General features: G+C 41.4%; 1 protein-coding gene across 2 annotated transcripts in view; it reads right to left on the reverse strand.

The window, feature by feature from the left end:
* Nucleotides 1-891: 891 nt before the first annotated feature.
* Nucleotides 892-22230, reverse strand: part of TAFA5 (TAFA chemokine like family member 5) — a 357575-nt gene continuing 336236 nt past the window's right edge. Inside the window, exon 3 of one of the 2 annotated variants that reach the window (XM_074227257.1) lies at nt 892-3706. In XM_074227257.1, the coding sequence (XP_074083358.1) occupies nt 3698-3706 (9 nt within the window). In that variant the 3' untranslated portion in view covers nt 892-3697. The remainder of the gene's footprint in view (nt 3707-22230) is intronic. The other variant, XM_074227259.1, reaches the window with a different exon arrangement.

The following is a 22230-nucleotide window of genomic DNA, read 5'->3' on the forward strand; positions in this document are numbered from 1 at the left end:
AAGACTTCAAAAGTCATCACCATCACCTTTGGATCAACTTTGAGCTGAAGAAATTTGATGAAGTCTGAGAAAAAATCCTAACAATGGTATAATTGCCAAATTTGAGGATTTAGAACTGGGAGCAGCTTCAGAATAGGGAATATTAGGACTGGGAGGGACATTAGGATCAGGAATGTCAGAGCTGGGAGGGTCTTAAAACAGGGAAGTTCAGACCTTGGAGTGAACATGGAATGGGGAATATCTATGTTAGTCTTAGTGTGAAGGAAAAGACCATAGACATAAATGTTATGGAATGTTACTGTGCTGTAACAAGCAACATTCATAGATGCATGGAAATATCTATATTAACTTAAGTCAAATGAAGTCAGCAAAACCCAGAAAACTATGTACACAGATCAAACAGCAAGATAAATGAGAATAACCAGTACTATAACCAGTACAAAACAAATGGAAATGAAAGTTGCAGCATCACAAAGAATGAGCATGACCACCAAAGAAATGATGAGGTATAAGAAAACCCTCCCCTCCCCAGTCCTTTGTAGAAGTGACAGATGGCCAGTTGTGGAACACTGAAGAGATTTTCAGATTTTTGCTATGTTTTGGTTTTGCTGATTTTTCTCCTTCCTTCCCCTCTATGTATACTCACATGCATGCATGAATGTATAGATGACCAAGGGGTAAAGGGAGAGTTGTGAGGAGAAACTTTAGTGTTGTAAATAATTAAGATATCAATTAAATTCTTTTGTACAAAAAGAACCTTGGATATCACAACTGGAAAGGAGGGATCTCCAGTTAAGCCCTCATATCACTTTCCTAGTCTCCTCAGCCGTACTCTAGAAAAAGATTTACACACAATGTCATGGAGTTTGAATCTTAACTGGACATTTGGTCCAGTTGAGAAATGAAGGAATCCATACCTGTGAAAGAGAACAGAGCAAGACAGAGAAAAGCCCCAGCAATAATGTAGCTGCTTCCCCTGATAGAGGTGAATCCCCCTTTACCTTGATGCAGGTGCATCCACCTCATCCAGCCCTCGGATACAAACCATACTTGTGATCTATACATACACAGAGAAACAACCTGGGGAGGTCCCCATTTAACTTGTGTTAATTCTGAGGCTGGATCTTGTCAGATGTGTTCTTCCTTTTCTGCAGACCCTACTCAAGGGATCATCCTGCTTTGTGAAATAGCCAAAGATAGAGATGGACAGCCATCATCTGAAGCCAGCTCTTCAAAAGGGCTTGCCATTTCCCTCATTCTGGCTCTTACCCCAAGGCCCCTACCCAAGTCTTCTTTCCCCATTGCTCCCAGAATCTGTCACTGTTCCCTCTGCGTGAATATCAAGGCTAGGGAACAAAATGCTCACTTATAAAAGGATTTTTTTCTTTATTTCCATAATTTAGCGGAATCAACACAAAAACTGAATACTGTAAAGCAACAGAAAATGTTGTAACATCTTAAATTTCTCGGTCTTTGCTAAATAAGGCGACTACACTCTCTTCAGAAAGAAACAACCGGAGGTGGGAGGAAAGAGGAGACAGCCTAGGTTGGGGAACCTATAGGTTGATGCATCTCCCAGTACTCTCGGTCGTATAGAACCCAACGGTGGTCCTTTTTGGGGCAGGAGGGTCATCCTGCTTTACACACAGCGAATGATGGTGCTAACCACTATTCAGATACAGGTCAGACCTGTTATACAATTTGAAAAAGGAAAGAAAAAAAGTATCATATACACTGGTTTGCCTCAGAGATACCTTTATATTCATGATTATTGCCTGTTTCAAATAAGTCCCCCAGAATATGGGAACAGGCTTGGATCAAATGGAAATTTTCCTTTTGAGCTTTAGTCTATGGTTTCTTGATCATCCTCTAAATGTTTTCACTTAGTAGCATAGATCTAAGATAATCCTAATGTTAATTGGACTAATAGGTAGTATACTACAGTGGGAACTCAGAAAGGACATGGGAATTAGATTATAATTCATTACAGGGAAAGGGGGGAACAGCAGAGCTGGAGATCCATCAGCTCTTGTGATCTCATCACATTCCCAATGTGAATAGAGAAAAGTACTAGAGCTCAGAATTGTGCCAACTCTTGACTTCTTTCCCCAGTGTATCTTCTTCTGTACCCCATAAAACTAAGGCTAAGAACTTTGGAAGATGGGGATATAAGAACTGAGCTGCCAACCAACAGAGAAATAGACTCATGGGCAAAGGGAGGAAGAAAAGGAAAAACAAAAAATATAACTCATTTGGAAAAACCGTGAATAAAATATTTTACACCCAAATTTGACCAGCACAGAGAGACCCCTCCCACCCCTCCAAATTCAAAAGACAAACCTAAAAGAAGCCCCATCTTCCACCAGTGTGATTGATGGTTGGATGCTTTTAGATGATATAAACAACAGGTTTGATGACTTTCCAAAAGCATCCTCCCTGGCCATGCTTCACATCCCGTGTGGTGTGGTCACTCCCTGGACTATTGGGTTTAGAAAGTCCAGTGGGAGTTGGACTGTTCATCAGGACTGCGAGAGCTACCACGTTAATTGTTAAATAGTATTCTCTACAAATATACAACATATAAAAACTGTTAAATATATAACTTTAGGATTTTCAAAATACATTTAATGATCTCTTTCAAACAAGTGTTACTTTTGTTTTCTTTAATTTGTTTTCTGGTGCTAAATGGTGCATCGGATGAGACAGAGGTCACAGGAGACCAAACATGCTCTTTGCAAATACTGGATTATCCAACTATCAAAAATGGAACGGTAGAAGAGGCATGTTTAACTGGTTAAAACGGAAAATGATTTTTAGTACGATAAAGTCAATCTAAGTACAGAGGGATAAAGGGGCCTTGGCCACGGCCACAGCCGGGTGGCTACACAGTGGCGGCGAGTCTGTGTTCTATGGAAGTCTGTTTGCTTGGGTCTAGAACATCGGCTACTGACTCTCCATGCTCTGTCTGCATTCTTTCGAGGCGAATCTCATCTTCAGGTGCCGTTCCTGTGGCTAGCGACTGCAGGGTTCCCTTGGTCAAGACGCCTTGGTCAAGACGTCTCGGGCAAGATGCGTGCTGGACAGCTCCCCGACAACTGGATTCATTCATGTCTCTGCTCCCTCCCCCCACCCTACCTCCCCTCTACAATTTAACCCAGATAACTTTAACAATAAGATTGTGTCCTCTTTAAAATAGATTTTGCTCTTTGGTCTATTGTATATACTGAAAGTATAAGAAAATAAAAGCGACTCAGACAGTCCAGGGCAGGAGGAGAGACTCTCTCTTGCGCCTGAGTGTCCCCCCATAGACAAAACAGTCTTCTCTAAGGCTGAATGGACTCTTCTCTGCAGGCGACTTCTCCCATGAAACCAGGTGGGTCACATTGAGTCCAACAGCTGAGTGGCCCCCCGGGGATGGGCAATCACCATGGACTTGCTATTGCTAATGCCCAAGCATCTCTGTGCTTCCTCTGGGCCCTAGTTCGCTGCTCCTTGGATGGCCAGACAGACTTTAGCGCATGGTGTCAGTCGAAGAATGAGGCTGTCTTTGATGAGATACAGAGAAACAGACGGTGGCGGGGAGGAACATACAACGGGCGATGATCCACACGGGAGAAACTTGACTAAGGTAAGGAGCTCATGCTGAGCCTAAAGCCGTTGTCCCCAGGAGATCACACGCTCGCTCATGCTGCAGTTGTCAGGATACCTGCAGATGGAGAAAAAGAAATGGATCAGCCCATGCTCCTGGGACCACTCTGCATTGGAGGGTCAGTGGTCTTAAGAAAAAGCGGATATGGAGCCAGATGAGGGAGCTTCTACTTCCGTATCATCAACTTCATACAACTTCACAGAATCAGCAAATGGAGACCAGAAAGGGACTTAAAAATGTTCTTGGTTTTTTTTGCTGTTACAACTTATAGAAGGGCAAACTGAGGTACAGCAAAGGGAAGAAACTTACCTGAGATCACACAGAGTAGACAGCGGTCTAACCTGTCCACTTGATTGAGAAGGTAGCAGAAACCCAAAGTCACTGGGTCAGTACATTGTAGCATCAATAACAATCAAAACAACATCAGCAGCAAAAGGAGACGGAACAGCATTTATATAGCTCCTACTATGTGACAGGCATTCATTTGTCCCTCCTGACTGGGAAGTGTGCATTTTTATTTTCCCTATTTTACAGAAGAAGAAGAAACTGCGGCAAATTGAAGTGAAGTGACTTGTCCAGGGTCAAGCAGTATAGAAGTGTCTGAGGTGGGATGTCTGGTTCTTTTTTTTAGGGTCTTTTTTTTGCAAGGCAAATGGGGTTAAGTGGCTTGCCCAAGGCCACACGGCTAGGTAATTATTAAGTGTCTGAGACCAGATTTGAACCCAGGTACTCCTGACTCCAAGGCCGGTGCTTTATCTACTGCGCCACCTAGCCACCCCTTGCATCCACCTGTAAAATGAGGAAGCTGAGCTTAATGTTACTTAAAGTCACTTCTCACCCCAAATCTCAGATCAAGGATCCCACAATGGTACAGTTCTTCTTTTGGAGACTCCGCACCCATTAGGTGGACTTGAGTGCCTGGATCTGAGGCTTAGCCAGACTTCCACAGGCCTAATTGTTGATGGCTATCCCTAACTTTGTACACTTGGGTCCATCCATAAGGGAACAGTTTCCTTAACCCTGGTCCTGAATGCTTCTCCTTCTCTCTCCTCTCCTTCTCTAACTCTGCCTCTCTCTGTCTCTGTTACTCTCTCTTTCTCCTCTCCTCAGCTCTCTCCTTTCTCTCTGTCTCTGTCTTTCTTGTTTCTTCATTTCCTTTTGAAACACAACCATCATGTTCTACATTTCAAGGATAGCTTTTATCTGAAGAGATCAAAGTCCTTTACAAAATGGATCCAGTTGTGACTTATGATTAAAGGCTTGGGATTGTAAGTTCTGAAAGGAAGCTCTCTCAAAGAAGCCTCACTTTCCCCAGGGAGGCCAGGCCATGAGGTGACTTGAGATTCATATTTTCAGGATGAAATAGAACAAACTCCAAAGAAAGTGGCTCAGGGAAGGAAGGGGCTCCTGCTCATTATCGATACCAGCAGCCCTTGGATGGGAAACAACAAATATTTCTAATAAAATCCCTCTTACTCAGTGAGTTGGGAAGACAAGCATTTCTTAAGCATCTACTATGTACCAGTATTGTGCTTAACCCTAGGGATACAAAGGCAAAAGACAGTCCCTGCCTTCATTGTCTCATGTACAGCATGACATTCCAACTCCTCTGTTCTAAGGAAATATCCATAGGGTAATTTGGAGGTGAGAACCAGAGGGAAGGCCATGAAAAGGAGGCTTGAGAAGGACTTTTAATAAAACCTATTTATTTCTGACATGCATTACTTCTTTCCTCCAAATGACATTTAGAAGATTCTACTTTGTGTCCATCAAAGAACAAAGAGTTTTGTAAGGGTGCTTGGAAATCCAACCTATTCAGAGAAGCTGGTGCCTTGATCCCACATCAGATCCTTGTCAGGACCTGGAAGTGAAGCTAACTGTGCTGAGAGCAATGGTTAGGGGTCAACACAATAGGTCCATTTATGGGGTCCTGATACAGGAATTTCTTCTACCACAACTGGCCACAATTTACGATAGGATCATAGATCAAAAGCTCAAACAGACATTAGGAGAAGTGTCCCTCACCTTCTTCATTTCACAGAGGAGGAAACTGAGGCATAGAGAATAGCTGATGAATGTCAGAAGCAGAACCTGGCTTCTTCTGGTTTCATGTCCAGTATTTTCTCTATTTAACTCAACCTGTGTTCATTTAGATGAATATGGAGCAAGGCACAGATTTTTTTTACTACATTAAGTTATTACAAATTCTTATACAGTATATAAAATGTTTAAAATGGAAAATCTATTGCTTATTACAGTGGATGGCATATAGTGAGTGTTTAATTAAAAAGAATGTTCATGAATATGGGTCCTGCTGGTGAGCTTACATTCTAGGTGGACACAAGTCACCATGCACAAAGTTAAACAAAACCAATGAGAAATGAGACATGAGCAGAAACACTGGGATATACATTAGTGGATTTAGGAGGTCAAAGGAAAGAGAATGGTATTTCTATCTAGGCTCCCCTGGAAGGGCCTCCTGGATCAAACAGTTACATGGATCAGAGTCAGAGATAACTTAGAGGTCTTTGGTCCAACCAACACAAGAACCCCATCTGGAGTATTCCTTGATAAGCAGTCATTCAGCTTCTGCTTAGAGACCTTCAGTGACAGTGAATTCAACATCGCTCAGGAAGATCATCCTGATTTGGGACAGCTCTCAGCATATGATATTCTTTATGGGCAATCTGCCCCCAAACCAAGTTGTTCAGATGTAAAATGGGATACTCTGAGAAGGTAAATGTGGAGTCTCGAAGTCTCAAATTCAAACCCTGACTCAGGTGCTGGAGAAGTGTGTAACCCTGAGAAAGTCACTTCATCTTTTAATTCCTTTATCTGCAAAATAGGAATCATAGAAGCACCTACCTCACAATGCTGCTGTGAGGCACAAATTCCATAATGTATGTGGTGAATGCTTTGTCAGTCTTTTAGTTCTCTGTAAATAATGATTGCTATTATCATTTTTAATATCATTATTAATAGTATTGTTATTATTAATCATTACCACTATTGTCTAGATTGGTCTAGATGGTCTCAGAGCTCACTTCCAACCACAAGAGCCCATAATTCTGCAATGCCTCTTTGGGGTGAACAAGATCAGAACTGGCAGAACCCAAGGTGTCTGTCTCCCATTCTGCCTCCTCCTACTCTGCCATGGTCCTGTCTAGATTCCTAGTAGAACCAACTGGTTCTACCTCACTAGGAACACCCCAGGACTAAATGAGTTACCAGGAAGCCACATTGTAGTCTCCCCTCAGTGAGCATCTGGAATTGGTGACCAGGTGTGGCTTCCAGCCTAATTCTTTCTAACCTGATCTTAGAACAGGGAAGATAGAGATGCTTAGCTTATTTTCCTGGGTATCTGAAACCCCAGGGCCCTCCCCCAAAAGCTTGAGTTTTCCCAGAGACTGGACTGTCCCTTGGTGAGTGCTCCCTTGTTGTCCCATTTCCTAGAAAATCATGAGATGCTGTGTGAGCCTTGATTTCTCCATAGGGTATCTGAGTGTTCTCAGCAAACCCTTGACTCATTCACATCAAGATTGGAGATATCTGGGGCTATCCTAGGCTTTTTTTTTGGAGCCAGAAAACCCCATCCTGGATGAAGATGCTATAGGGTTAGGCTGCGATTGTTCTTCCTCCTTTGCCTGCTTCTTAGGCATGTTAACTAGGTCTAATCGCTTCTTACATTGAGGTTCACTTCTATGTTTCATTCAAAGGACACACAGGGAGCTCAGGCAGCAAGCCAACAGATGCCAGTTTACAAAAAGCTTGGGGCTCCAGGGATGGGATCAGATACCTGTAGGTGGGCTAACTCCTGTCTCCTCAGTAAAGAGGATGTGGAATGATAGGAGACCCGTGGTGAAGGTGAGCGGTCACAGCATCCAGGCAATGGCAGGCAGAAGGGGATCCTTTAGATCAAAGGAAGGTCAACCTAGCAGCTCAAGACTAGTTATGATTATATACACCCCAAAGCTTTGCCAACTCCAGAGACATGGAATCTGTGAAAATAACAATGAACTAATCCCATTCCCCAATCCTTCAAGATGTGCCTACTGGGTGCATCAAAACAGGCAGAGGGAACATAGGAAGCACATGGCTTCACTTCCTTAGGGGTTCAGGTACTCCTCCTTCCTGGGCAGACTTCTAGGAATTCTTTGAGATCTCATCCCACATAGGCAACTTGGTGATGAACTTTTCCCAAAAAGTCTCAGACAAGGCATAAAGGTCTGTGAGTAGAACCCATCCCTGCTGCCTTTCTCTCAAAGACTGTTCTATTGGCAGAGCCTCCAAGAGTCTGCATCCTACCAGGGCACAGGAAGGTAGCAGGGTTGATAGGACTTTAGTTAGAGAGGGCCCTTTCAAGATTATGATATTTTCCCATTTATTATCTCATTTGATCTTCACAATATCTAGAGAGATGGTCGAAGCAACATCTAGCATTATCCGTTTTTTTTCAGATAAAGAAATTGAGGTACAGCAACTCTTTGACAGAGATGAGTTAAACCCAGATCATCTGATCCTGAGTTCACCAATCTTGCTATTCCAACAACCTGCCTCATTCTGTTTCATTATCAGAGGACACACAGACAAGATAGAGAAAGAAATACTATTTAAACTGGCTTGATTTACTGGTAGGAGCACTATGTCTGGAGTCAGCTGATCTGGGGTCTAGTTCTGTCTCTGCTGATTCCCAGGGTGTCCTGGGCAAGTCACTTCATTTTACTGAGCCTAAGTTTTCATCTTGGGTATAATCATTCTTGTAGCTCCAAACCACCCACAATTTAGTTGGAAAAGATTTTTTAAAGGACCTTTCTCATGGAAATTCTCATGGAGATTCTATGAATGAGTCAAACCTGGATTCAAGTCCCAATTTCTTGCTAATGTGACAAGCTAAACTCTGAACAAGTTAAACCGCTTCTTATATATGAAACTAATTATAATATACAATATCCCATAAGTGTTTGGAGAAGGGTAAAGTGTTACGTGAGGTCTAAGGCCTTTCTAAAGTCATGGGAATACAAGAAAGCTTCCTGGAGGAGGTGGCATTGAAATTGGTCTTTAAAGGAGAACCAAGAATTAAAATGGAAAAGCTGGGGAGGAGGTGTGGATGGAACCAGATGGAGATGGGCCTTGAATGTCAGACAAAAGAGATTATAGAAACACAGAACTCCAAATGGAGCAAGCCCTCCTATTCCTTTGTGGAGAAAATAAGAGGCAGCAGTAATTCCAGTAACTAACTATTTATCACAAGCTTCCTGTGATATTAAATTGAAATAATGTAGGTAAATCAATTTGCCAATTTTACAGTGTCCCATAAATGTCAGTTATTGTTACTATTATCATTATTGTTTTATTTTTCAAAATTGTGCCAGTTGCATAATTAACCGTAGGCACCCAACTTAAGCTTCCCCAGGAGCCCAAAGGCATAGAGCAAATCATAGTTTTAATCTCCAGACACAAAGCCTTTGGATCCTATCATGCCTACAAAGGAGTGAAAAGGATTGGCCCTTGGGGCAGTTGGGGGAGGAAGAGAGACAGATAGGTAAAGCCAGAAGAAGAGATAGAAAGACAAGAGATAGAGTCGAAGCATACCAGCACCAAACTGACAATGGGAGCCAGTCCAAACATCTAATACATGGGAAATGTTGGGTAAACCACCCCTTTATAGCAAACCTTTATTTCTTCCTCATAAAAATCAGGATATTGATATTTCTACTATATATCTCACAGGATTATTTTGGATCAGACTTGGAGGACCATGCATTCTGATGTCTCTCTTTCTGCCTCCCATTTTACAGATAACAAAACTGAGGACAAGAGAAGTAATTCAACTGATCCTAATCCACACTATTATTAAGAGGCAGTTCTTGGATTTAAAACAAGATCATCTGATGTCAAACACAGCACCAGATGACCAGTCCCCTTTAGAATGCCCCTCAGTTAGTGGTCATCAGGGCTCTGATCATGTTGGGACTTCTCTAGGATCATAGACCTCTCTACCTCTCAATATCACCCTTCTACTCATCTCATTGTTAGTAAGTGCTCCTCCCTCTGCCTTCCATATCCCAAAGTAGGAAAGAATCTGCCATCAGCCCTTCTCCCTCCTCCCTCCCCTGCTTCTGGTTTTATTTTCTGGGATCAAGCATAACAAGTGTGATTTCCTTTCCCCAGGAGGACAGACTTTGGGAGAAAGGAAGGCAGAGCCTCTTTGCCCCCTGGTCCCATCTCATTTCCTCACCTAGAGTTGCACCAGTTGGGAAGCATGTCTCTTTTCTTTCCTGTGAATGAAGATGGATGATAAGAAAACCTAAGAGGCATCATAGTACACGTAGCATCCAACTGAAGCACTAGAAGACCTCAATTCAAATCTAGCCTCAGTTACTGTAATAGCTATAGTTCAAATTTAGCTCAGATAGCTATGTGACCCTTAGCTTCCAATTGCCTTAGATATTTCATCTACAACATGGGGGATAATAAAAGTACCTGCCTTCCAGGTTTGTTGTGAGTATCAAATGAGATATGTTTTTGGTAACGTACCACATGGTAAGGCCAGTGCCACATAGTGGGTTTGCTCTAAAGAGGAACAACAAAGTCAATATGGCTGGACCACAGAGTATGGACACAAGATACCAACAAGGTCATGAAATCTGGTCAGGCAGAGGTCCCCTCTGCTTAGGAAGAAACATCAGAATGCCCTCTAAGACAGAAACCATTCCTACAGAATGGAGGAGACAAACACTGCAGAAGTGGTGATGATGAGTGGCTATCATTTCATAGGAGGAAACTGAGTCTTAGAAAAGTGAGGTGACTTGCCCTATGTCCCACCACTCAAAAATGAAATGAGAGCATCTTCCAGTCTCCTATCTCCCTTCATAGTCGAGGGATCTCCTACAGGTGTAACATAGTCCACTTTTTCCTGAGGTGCCCAAATACCTTTAGGAATGTCTGCCCTTGTCCACTTCCAGCAAATGGGACAAACCAAACCTGGAGTATCCACCTCTAAAGGACTCTGGCTAGGGAATCTAGATTTTTGGAATCCAAGCCAGGCCATGACACCAATGTTAGGCCTCTTCCAACCAGGGAATCCTATTAAGATTTCCATTTTACTAATAAAGAAATAGAGACTCCCTTAAATACCCAGGGATGATGGGACTTGCTTGGGCAAAATAAAGAACAGGACCCAGGTCTCCTGAGCCCCAGTGCCAGGATTTTCCACTATGCATTGTAGATTCATTTTGGGGATCTCATCAATCAAGAATAAAGAACAGAATGGCCTTGGACACTTCTCTGATGTTCAGAGCATGACCAGGTTCAGCAACATAATGAATCTCACATGCAATCCATTTTCCCTTTCTGTAGTTTTCTCCTCTCTAAAATGAGGAACAGAATTAAATGATTTGTAAAACCTCTGCCAGCCCTGACATTCCCTATTCTAATTGCCCCTAGCTGTCCCTGGACAGTTCCTCTTGTAAGACTCTTCCTAATTCCGACATTCTTTATTCTAAAGGTCTCCAAAGAATGCTAGCATTGGACCAAACATCTGTCCCAACTGGCTCTTGACTGTGTGATCTCTCATACAAAAAGTCAATCATCTATCCCCTATGTGCCTTCAGGGTTCACCTTGTTTCCTGAAACCCTGCCAGTCATGTAGTGAAGGAAGGTTGGATTGCAGACCCATCATTGTGTGGGCTTGCCAGTCCTGACTACTGTAGTGCCACTACCTTGCCCCATGGGTTATCAATATGGAGTTTGGAAACTGTTGTATGCTGGTCAAAAGCCATGTAGAACCATTGCTTTGTCTGCCAGGGGTGGCTGCCATCACAGGTGCTGCAGGATATTTTTCTGATCATTTGCCACATAAACTAGAGAGCACAGGCTTCTGCCAATGATCCCTATAGACCTAAGGAAGAGTACTTATCATGGAGTATGGTTTATGATGGAGAATGGGGCCCTGCCCATTGAGCTTCCTGCCAATGATCCCTATAGACTTAAGGAAGCTTTGGATGATGGGGATCATAGAATATAAAGCTAGAAAGAAGCTTAGAGATCACCTTGATTTTACTGAACAAGAAGCCAAGAGCCTGGAAAGAAAGTTACTTGCCTGAGGTCTCACAGGTAGAAAGTAGCAAAGGCAGCATTTGAACCCAGGTCTTCTCATTCTAAATGCCCAACTCATGGCACCAGACCCCATTCCTTCTGCATATTATGGAGAACATTCTGATCCAAGTATAGATCAGAGGAGACATTCAATACTTCTCACTCTAAGATTCTGTGGTTCTCTAAAATTTTCCTTAGATAAAAAGGACCCACTGTCTGACTTCCCTCCAAAACAACTGTGTATTTATTATTGCCTCTTTATTCTCTCTATAGATTTTATATGAAATGTTTATTTGTATGTGTTCATATATTATGTGTATATACGTCCATGTAGGTATACATATATATGAATATGTTTATGTCTATGCACATAGTGTGTGCAAACTGTCTCCTGAGTTAAAAAGTCAACTACTAGAGAACAGGGATTATTGGATCTTAATACTAAATATTCCCAATACTCTTTATAGTGTCTGGTACATCATGTGTATTTTTTTCCCTTTCTATTTTTTTAGTTTTTTTTTTTTTAGCAAGGCAAATGGGGTTAAGTGACTTACCCAAGGTAATTATTAAGTGTCTCAGTTCGGATTTGAACTCAGGCCCTCCTGACTCCAGGGATGGTGCTCTATCCACTGCATCATCTAGCCCCCCCCACATCATGTGTTTTTAATGATACTTGCTGACCAAATGTATGACCAACAAGAAAAAGAGAAGGATGGAAAGGATGTCAGCCTCATTCCTTTACCATTTGCGGCCGAGTCACTTGCAGCAATTCGTCCTCATCTTGGTGTGCTATACCAGTCAGTAGGTGTGCAGATTCAATTCACTTATTAAAAAAACACTTTCAGCGGTGACAATTCCATAGCGAAGGTATGCTAAACAGTATTTCAAATTCAAATTATAAAACAACAATAAAAGTCTGCATGATACATTTCTGACTCAATTGGGCATTAGTAATTCTTTTTTGTTAAAGACCATCTATCTATTTGAAGCCATTTGCTGATTTCCAAGTGGTGGATGCTTTCTGTGCCAATTATCAGTTGACTCTCATGGGAAACTGGAGCTGGCTCTGGACAGCCTGGGTTGGAATCCTCTGATAAGTTCCATCCCAGGCATTTGCCAGTGCTTCCAAACACCCCATCGAGTCAATAGAACATGAACTGTTATTCTCATAGCAAAGAGAATGAAACTGGATCTCAGAGACATTAAATGCTCTGCCCCAGGTCACGCAGCAATTGAACACTAGAGGCTAGACTTTGGGCCCAGCAGCTCTAAATCTGAAAGGAGCTTAGGGAGTATCTGGTACAAAGTCCTCATTTTAAGGGAATTGTGAGGTTGTCAAGAATCGAATACTTTGGAAGATTTCAAATGTCGCTGAAATATGAGGTGACAATCAGAATAAAAATCAAGGCAGTACAAGGTGGTAGATAAAGGGCAGTCTTGGGGGTCAGAGAGAATGGGGCTTGTCTACTGTCTGTGAGACCATGAACAAGTCATTTAATTCTCTCGTTGCCCCCAGGAAACTCTACAATGATAAGTTACAAAGTAGGTTTCAATTTTCATTGGGAGAGATAATTCCATATCTGGATGGAACCCCAGGTCTGGACACACTGCCAACACGATCCCTTTTCCGCCAAGGTGATTCAGACAGACATAGGCAACAAAGTCGAGGTTCTTCTTAAGCACTTTCCAATGCTAGCCTTGAAACCACATCTCCTGAAAAGAAGCTTTTTTTTCCCAGGGAAAATCAAAGGAAGGAGCGTTAGTTCAGAGCTTGCTCTGTGGGGTCCCAGTTGAGGCTGGGTGAGGCCACCACATGGGGATAACCATTTTAAATAGGTCAGTCTCTGCAGGCAACAGCCTGCCACCACAATAACCAGGATGCCCTTCTTCTCCCTCTTCGACAGACTCTGACCCAAGCTAAGCTCACCCTTGTCTTGGGACGTGGCTCCAGTGGTCTCAGTTCCTCCCATTTCCTAAGGAGACTGAAGTCAATTTCTTCAGTTTCTCATGCACAGCTTCTCCAAATCAAGCTCTGATCCTCCTTTTCCTGGGATTACTTAGCCTCCCTAATTCTCCTAAAACTAGCAGCATAGGCCTAACAAAAACTCTTCCAAGTTTGTCTGTGAAGTGCTCTATGGTCTAGCCAAATTGGAAAACTCTTTGCCTCCAAATAGACCTTCAGACTTTCTACCTCTTGGCCTTGTCTCACTCTGTTTCTTCTACTTGGATGGTTTCTTTAATATCCCTACCCCTCAGGCGGCTAGGTGGTGTAGTGGATAAAGCACCAGCCTTGGAGTCAGGAGTACCTGGGTTCAAAATTGGTCTCAGACACTTAATAATTACCTAGCTGTGTGGCCTTAGGCAAGCCACTTAACCCCATTTGCCTTGCAAAACAAAAAACCTAAATAAAATATCCCTACCCCTCAATTGTTGAGTTATCTCTTATTCTGGAAACTTTCTCAGATCACCTCTAAGCCAGGAATAATGTGCTCTGGTCACAGGACCTCATTCATTCATTCAGCAAATGCTTATCAAGTGCATAATGATAAAATGATGACGATGATGATGATGATGAAAATGATATTGATAAAGCATTCAAGCATTGCAAAAGTCTTTATAAATATCTTGTTTTAGTTTAATAAATCTAGGATGTAGATACTATTAACTCTATTTCACTGATAGAGAAACTGAGGCTAGGAGGGATTTCCTGCTTTACCTAGGTCACATAGGTATTATGTGTTGGAAGTGGCATCTGAATTCAGGTCTCCAGGTGAAGTATCTTGAGTCCAATGTTCTATTCATAGCACTTGGGATGCAAAAATGGAAAATAGCACTTAAGCCTACCCATGGAGCAAAGAGTTGAAAGGAGAATACCTGTTCTAACCACTTGCTTTTCATTCACTTTGATGTATCTATATTACTATATTCTCTTTAATAGACTGGGAGGTCTATGAGGGCAGAAAAGATGACTTATTTCCATGTTGCACCATGACCAGAATCTGAACCAGGATTCTGTCCACATCCCCTGTTGAGGTCATTCTGTGCTTGGCATCCTGACCTGGCCTCCAGGTTGTGTCCACCTCTAGGCTTTGGCCATTCTTTCTGGTTCACAACCATGCCTGGCTATTCTCCCTCCTCTGCTTGGACTTCTATCCTCCCACCTTCTATAGGAAGACTGCCCAATTCTTCTTTATTCCAGTGTTTTCTCTCTTTTAGTTATTTCCTGTTGATACTGTATAGAACTCTTTTTGTATAGATCTTTTTGCCTGTTGTGTCCTCCCAAAAAGATTTTCGTGTCCTTGAGGTCAAGGACTGTTCTTTGACTCTTTGTATCCTCAGCACCTAGCAGTGATTGGCTAATTCAGATTTTCAAATGTGAAGTCTCCCCTCTTTCTACCTCTCTTTCTCTAATTTTGTTAAAGGCCATAGGTATTACCCCTTACATCTTCAGGAAAGTAAGAAGAAAGGTATCTAATGGCTGTTTGCTGAATGAATGATTCAGTCTGATAGAAAAGGGCCTTCCCAAGAACGTAGATTCCTAGGTACCTGAATGATCTCTGGTAGAAGATCTCTGGGTGATTGAGTCTGAGAATTCAGGTCACTGGAGGCTCTTCATTCCCAGAGATTACCATACAGGTGTCAGTAGTAGGGTTTATGCTCTTCCCAGATTCCCCTTTATCTGCATTTGATCTGCACACCACAAAACTATGTAAGTTTATTGTACCCCTTATTCACTCACTTAAAGTTCCAGAAAATGGGCACAGGGGAAATGGGTCCCAGGTTCAAAACTAATAAGGAACTATGGAATCACAGAGAAAGAAAATAATGGAGAAATTGAGTGAGGATCAAGAGCAGATAAGAACTGTGCTGGTTTCTAAGATCCTAATCTAAGGACCCAGGATGACAAATGAGAAAACATCCTACATACACCATCCATTTAGGCACATGCATGTGTATACATAGCAGTATGTATCCCCAGTCTGGACTGGAGGAAGCCAGATTCATTCTTCTTTGTCTTAGTCAGACAGGAAGCTCAAAGGGCCTGCCCTCCAGGGTATGCTGCAGCCTTCAATGCACTTCCTTAATAAATACAAGTACTGTAGCCATGGGTCAGTGGGGACCACTTAGCTGCTTTTGGAGTCTTTGATGTCCAAAGCACAATCATTTAAAGATGTGTTCAGGCTTCACGGACAACTTTAAAATACATCTGTTTTGGAGGCCATTCTGTGAGTGTGCTGCCTGCACTCTGTAGATGTTTCATGTTCCCCTCTCTTTCTTGATTTCACTAGTCATATGTATGTTCCATGAATGTTCTCTTGCATACACAATCAATGATCAAGGAGTGAAGGGAAGAAGAAAAAATTGGAAGGAGTGAAGGGGATATGGAAGGAAGGAAGAATCAAAGAAAGGAGGTGAGGGAGAAGGAGGAGGGAGGGAAGGGAGGAAGGAAAGGAGGAAAGAAAGGAAGAAAGAGAGGGAGAGAAGGAAGAAATAAGGATTGAAGAAAATAAAGGAGAACAGAAGAAAGATGGAGACAGGAAGGAGGAAGGAAAGAATAAGGAAGAGAGGGAAGAGAAAAGGCAGGAAATTAAGTATGGAGAGGGGAAGAAGGGAGAAGGTAAGAAAAGAAGAATGACAGGAAGAGAAGAAGAAAGAATGGAAGGATAAGGAAATGAATAATGGAAGAAAATTAGTGAGAAGAGAAGAATTAAGGAAAGGGGGAGAAAAGAACGGAGGTATATGTGGATATAGAAAGGAAATTTTTGGTGGACACAAGCTTTTTGCTGCTGGTAGGGAGTCAGATGCAGCAGATTCCAGTTTTGACTTTTGACCCCTCTCCCTCTGATGTGATCTATATTTTCTTGAGGTTTCTTGGGACCTCAGGGTAATATTTGAGCCATGGTTCTAGTCCTTGTTCTAGGTAATGGACCTGGCTATTGTGCCTCCTTCCCTTCTATTGCTGCTGTGTAGGTTCTCATTGCTACTGCTCTTTCCTACTTCCTAGACAAGTGGGATAACCCTTATAGAAGGAGGCAAGGGTCATCCAGGCTAATTTATACACATCAGGATCTTTTGTTTGTCAGTCCTATAGATATGGCTGAGTAGCACAAAGGAAACTCAAAAGACAGCTGAGAAAACATCTTCCCTTGATCATCTCAAATAAATGTCCACAAGCCTGATTCTCAGTTGAATCAGAGAGGCTGAATCGCATTGAAATCTTCCCTGCCTCATGAAGTATTATCCTTCCCACCCTCATGTCCCTCCCCAACAAAAAATTCTTTGAAGTTAGAGGGAAAACAAACAGTACCTATCTCATCATTTCCTACATGCTAGTTCAACCCATCTCCTAGGAGGAATCATTTTTACAATGTCTCCAACTATTTGATGTCTCTGTTTGAAGACCTCCAATGATGGAGAATCATCCACCTTCTAACAGCACCCATTCTTCTTTGAGGAAAGCTCTAATTATGAGGTAGATATTCCTTGCCTTAAAACAATGGATCCATGGGACTAAGAGACAAAAAGAGCAGGATGTGTACAAATTAGCCAAGGTTGCTGTGGTAATAGTGATGTTGGACTCAGTGTGAGAAGTGAATAGGGTTCAAATACTGGTCCCACTTCTTCATGGTTGTGACACACAACAAACTGATTACAATGTTTGAGCTTTGATTTCCTCCTCTACATTATGGGGACAATCTTACTTCAACTCAAAAATAATCATTAAATACCTATTATGTGGCCCTGCCTCCTATCTGCCAGTGTCTGTCTAGATCTTAGAGACACAAGTCAAAACCAAAACAGACCTTTCCCTGAAGGAGCTATATTCTAAAGATGTAAAATATTTGCACTCTTTCTTCCAGAATTTTTCTGACTAGAATATTTTGTCAACCTGAAGGCATTCTAGAAATGAGAGGCCTCTTTATAAAACAGACACAGAATCAATGGATGTTAGCAGATTTGGCAGAAAGGTGAATTTCAGTAATACAAATTCTATTTGTTTTTCCCAAGTATCCCTCATATTAAATCCAAGATGGATTTCTCCATATCAAGCTCCCCATTACACAGAGCTGGGAACTTTTGTTCAAGATTGATTATGGGGAGGAGGGAGTTGTTGGCCTCACCTGAAGTTCATTTGTCTTTTTTCCACACTCAGGAACTCCCAGAACAGTTGACATCCTCTTCATGTTCCAAGAAAGATGAACTTAATCATCAAAGCACCTCCCATTTTCTAAGCATTTGAAAGCTTGCAAAAGGTTCAATTCCCCACACCAGCTTTGGGAGATAGGGAGGGCAAGGATAATTTGTATTTTATTTCAAGGACCATGTTACAGAGCATTTAAGTAAGGGGTATGCAGAGGAACACAGTTTTAAATGAGGAAGCCAAGAGAGAAACTCATTTCTTCTGCTTCCATGCTGACTCCAGTCCTCAGAAGTCTAGAACCCTGTCATTTATTATCTACTCCCGCCCTCCCCACTCAAACTTCTGTTTTTTTTCTAAGTGTGCTTCAGTGTTTTCAGGAAGTCAGAGATGTAGACAATCTCAGAGCCATAGGCACCTCAAAATACATTGCAATTTGTACTTTGAAAGGAAATGTCTTAACATTCACAACTAGTGGTCATCTTGTTTCTATCCCAAGACTTCCAGGGATGAGAGGCTCACTCCTTTCAGAGGACTATACCTCAAAATTATAGTAAGCTCAATTTAATTCCACATATTAACCTTAAGGTGATTCACCAGCTACCATTTCAATCTTAGTATGTATCACTCCCTAACACATGCATGTACACACATGACACTCCCCAATGTGACAATCTCTCATGTCTACGATGGTTGTGTCCTACAGAAAATCCTTTCTTCCTCATTTCTGTCATTTGGGATCTCCAGCTTCCTTCAAGACTCAAATTGCTTGTGTCACCTATGCCCAGGTCTTTCGCAGTCGTTCCCCAAAATATCTACTGTGCCTGTGGATAATATGGCATTTGTTCACTGGCTACCTTGCTTGAATGGAGATTCCCCAAGACTACAGTTGGTTAAGATTTGTCTTGGAATCCCTGGGATCTAGAACATTTCCCGGTACATGGGGGAGCTCAATAAATGCTTGTGAACTTATCTAGTCTGATCTCCCTTATTATGACAGTTCCCTGACTATCTAACATGTCAGTCACCTCAGGCAGAAACGTTTTCATTAGAACTGTATTGTGGAACTAACACTAGATTTGGCATTTGTGATCACAAGGACCCCTAGAAATCATCTCTAGTCTAACTGTAGCAGAACAGAAATTTCTTCTTTAATTTTCTTGATAAGTCACCAATATTGGAGTGAAGTCCTGCAATGACCTGGTCTGAGTGTCAACTCTGTTGCTAACTGCTACCTGTTGGACCTTACACAAGGCTCATCTTCTCTGTGTGGGCTTCAATTTCTTCTTCTCAGAAAGGGAGTTGAAACAGAAGATAATAGGCCAAGGGGTGCAAGAGACTTATGTACTCATCTAGAATGCTCCCCCTCATTTTATAGATGAGAGGATTGAGGCCAGAGAGGAGAAGGGATTTTTTTAAGGGCACACAAGTAGGCAGTACCAGATCTAGAATAGCAATCCAAGTCCTCTGATGACAAATTCAGTTCTCATTCCATGGGACCACTGATCTCAAAGGTCTGATTATTCTAACTTTTATTCCCATGTTATGTGAACCTCAGAATGTTCTGGAATTTTAGCACTAAGTGAATTTTCAGCTGATTGCCACTCAAGAATGAATACATAAAATGCAAAGCCCTTTATTAAGAAAAATAGAAAATTTGTTTTTCATTCAGTACTCTTAGCTTCAGCAAAAGGCCCCCTCCAATGTGATAACATTCAAAATTCTCTGAAAGCTAAGTAATTGTGAGAAACACTTTTTATAGTAGCAAAGAACTGGAAACAAAGGAGATGCCCAGTGATGGAGAGAGGGATCACATGGATATTATGGAAGAAATGATAAGATTGATAAAGACAGAAAGGCCTGTGACAACTTACACCAACTGCTATAAGGAGAAGGCAGTTCATTAAGGAAGGCAACACACATAGTGGTCACTACAATGTCAACGAATGCCACATAATTATAATGATCAAGCTTGGCTCCCAGAGACATCTGTTCACTTTGCAGAAAAAGGCGATTATATGTATAGATTATTGTCAATGTCAGATCCACCCGATGTTATCAGTAATTCAACATTTATTAATTCCCCACACTACCAAGTGCTCCAAACACAAAAGAAAATCAATGGACAGTCTCCGGCTCTCAAGGAGCTCACAGTCTAATAGAGAGAAAATTTGCTGATAACTAGGAACAAACAACATAGAAACTGGATGAATTAAATTATGCAACAGATGGAATATGAAAGAATGAAGGGAGACTGGAAAGTTTTCTTGAGCTAATTCTTTATCCTAAACATATTTCAATAAACAAAATATAAAAACATTATTATGAGGGATGGCTCACTGGGTAGCAGGATGGGTTCATTCAGAAGGGAAAATGAAATATAAGAACAAAAAATATTAACAAAAATGAGCTTTAAAATAAGTCAAGTCTCTAGAAAAGAGTGCTGATACTCAGATGACTCTTGTTTGTGTTGGTACCCCCTCCAACACAGGTCATAATTCCCTAACTCTGCCTCAACAATAGCACTAAAGTCTGCATGAATTACAAGTTTCATTGTATTCTCAATCTGCCTGGGTGAAACCATCTGCTTGTGACCAGGCAGGTTTTTTTTTTAATTTAATTTATTCATATATTTTGAATTTTACAATTTTCCCCCAATCTCTCTTCCCTCCCCCCACCCCCCCCATAGAAGGCAGCCTGTTAGTCTTTACATTGTTTCCATGGTATACATTGATCTAAGTTGGATGTGATGAGAGAACTCCATATCCTTAAGGAAAAAATATATAGTATAAGAGATCACAAAATTGTATAATAATAGAACTTTTTTTTAAAATTAAAGGTAATAGTCTTTGGTCTTAGTTCAATCTCCACAATTCTTTCTCTGGATAAAGATGGTATTCTCCATTGCAGATACCTGAAAACTGTGCCTGATTGTTACACTGATGGAATGATCAAGTCCATCAAGGTTGACCATCACCACCATGTTACTATTAGGGTATACAGTGTTCTGGTTCTGCTCATCCTGCTCAGCATCAGTTCATGCAGATCCTTCCAGGCTTCCTTGAATTCCTATGCCTTGACCAGGAAGGTTTTTAAGCAAGACATGTAATACCATCCCTAACTCTGGAACTAAAAAAATGCCTTTTTGGGAATTCTGTATAAACAAATGACAATATTAGTTCCAATAATTAGTCTGGGATAGCCTCATTTTTGTCTCTATCTTACACAGATTGAACAACTTACAGAAGGATTCTAATATATGTGCATGAAAATGAATCAAGTACAACAATTTAACATCTATGATCTCACTTGACCCTCATAAAATCCCTGGGAAGAAAGCAGGGCTTGGGGTTTGTGAATAGATTATTGCTATTTTAAAATTGAAGATATTGATTATTAGATGGGAGTAGAACATCTTTTCTTTTTTTTAAAAGCAGTATCTTGGCAGCTCCCCAAGGTACCAAAAGACCATAGAAGGTGAAGGGAAGAGATCAAAGTGCTTACAAAATGATTTTCCATCTTCAGAATGTTTAGATTCAACGTCTTCCAGAAGAGTCCCCTATCTGTGCCTTGGTCCCAGAGCTTCAGAGATTTTTTTCCCCTCATCTCCTTTTATTTTTCTTCCTCTTCTTTTTTTCCCCCATAGGACTTTGTTTTTATCTGCTCTCTCTCTCTCTCTCTCTCTCCTAAGTCAGATAACTGCAATCATTTGTTTCTCCATCATGGTATGCCTCAGACAAGAAGTCAGTCATTGCACCAAAACACAAAAACGTGGCTTGGTTTTCTTCACCTTTGTTCCTGTACTCCAACCTTCTCTTCCTGGGTAGAACTCAAGTTACTGTTTATATCTATATGTTGTTGATGCCCAATGGAGTTCTCTACATGCAGTAGGCTCTTAATATTTTTTAAGTGATTGAATCAGTAGACATGGTTGTTGAGTACCTAAGGCAAGAGGACAAACACAGCACAAGCCCTTCAATCACTGATTCATTTTCTTTAATTTTTAGAACAGGGGTGTGTGGAGAATAAAGAAAATCTCCTGGTTAAGAAGTACACTATTTTGTGGAGATGTGGAGATGTCCTACTGCTACAACAATGAAGAACAATGAAGGAATGTGACTGCTTGGGGGACTGGAATATAATTTTAAATCATGGCAGAGAGAATACAAGACTATTCAATTGTGGTTTGCTGTAATGTTCTCTTTCAAGAAGAATGATCTTTGACCTGCAAAGAGGAGGACAAAATGGCTATAAGGAAAACAAAAACCCAGGAAGTAAGGAGTCTTGAAGAATGCACATTGCTGATCTCCATAGGTTGAAGTCTTCTGAGTTGAGGGAATGGTAA

This window comes from Macrotis lagotis, chromosome 2 (assembly GCF_037893015.1).
Source record: "Macrotis lagotis isolate mMagLag1 chromosome 2, bilby.v1.9.chrom.fasta, whole genome shotgun sequence".
NCBI classification, from domain to species: domain Eukaryota; kingdom Metazoa; phylum Chordata; class Mammalia; order Peramelemorphia; family Peramelidae; genus Macrotis; species Macrotis lagotis.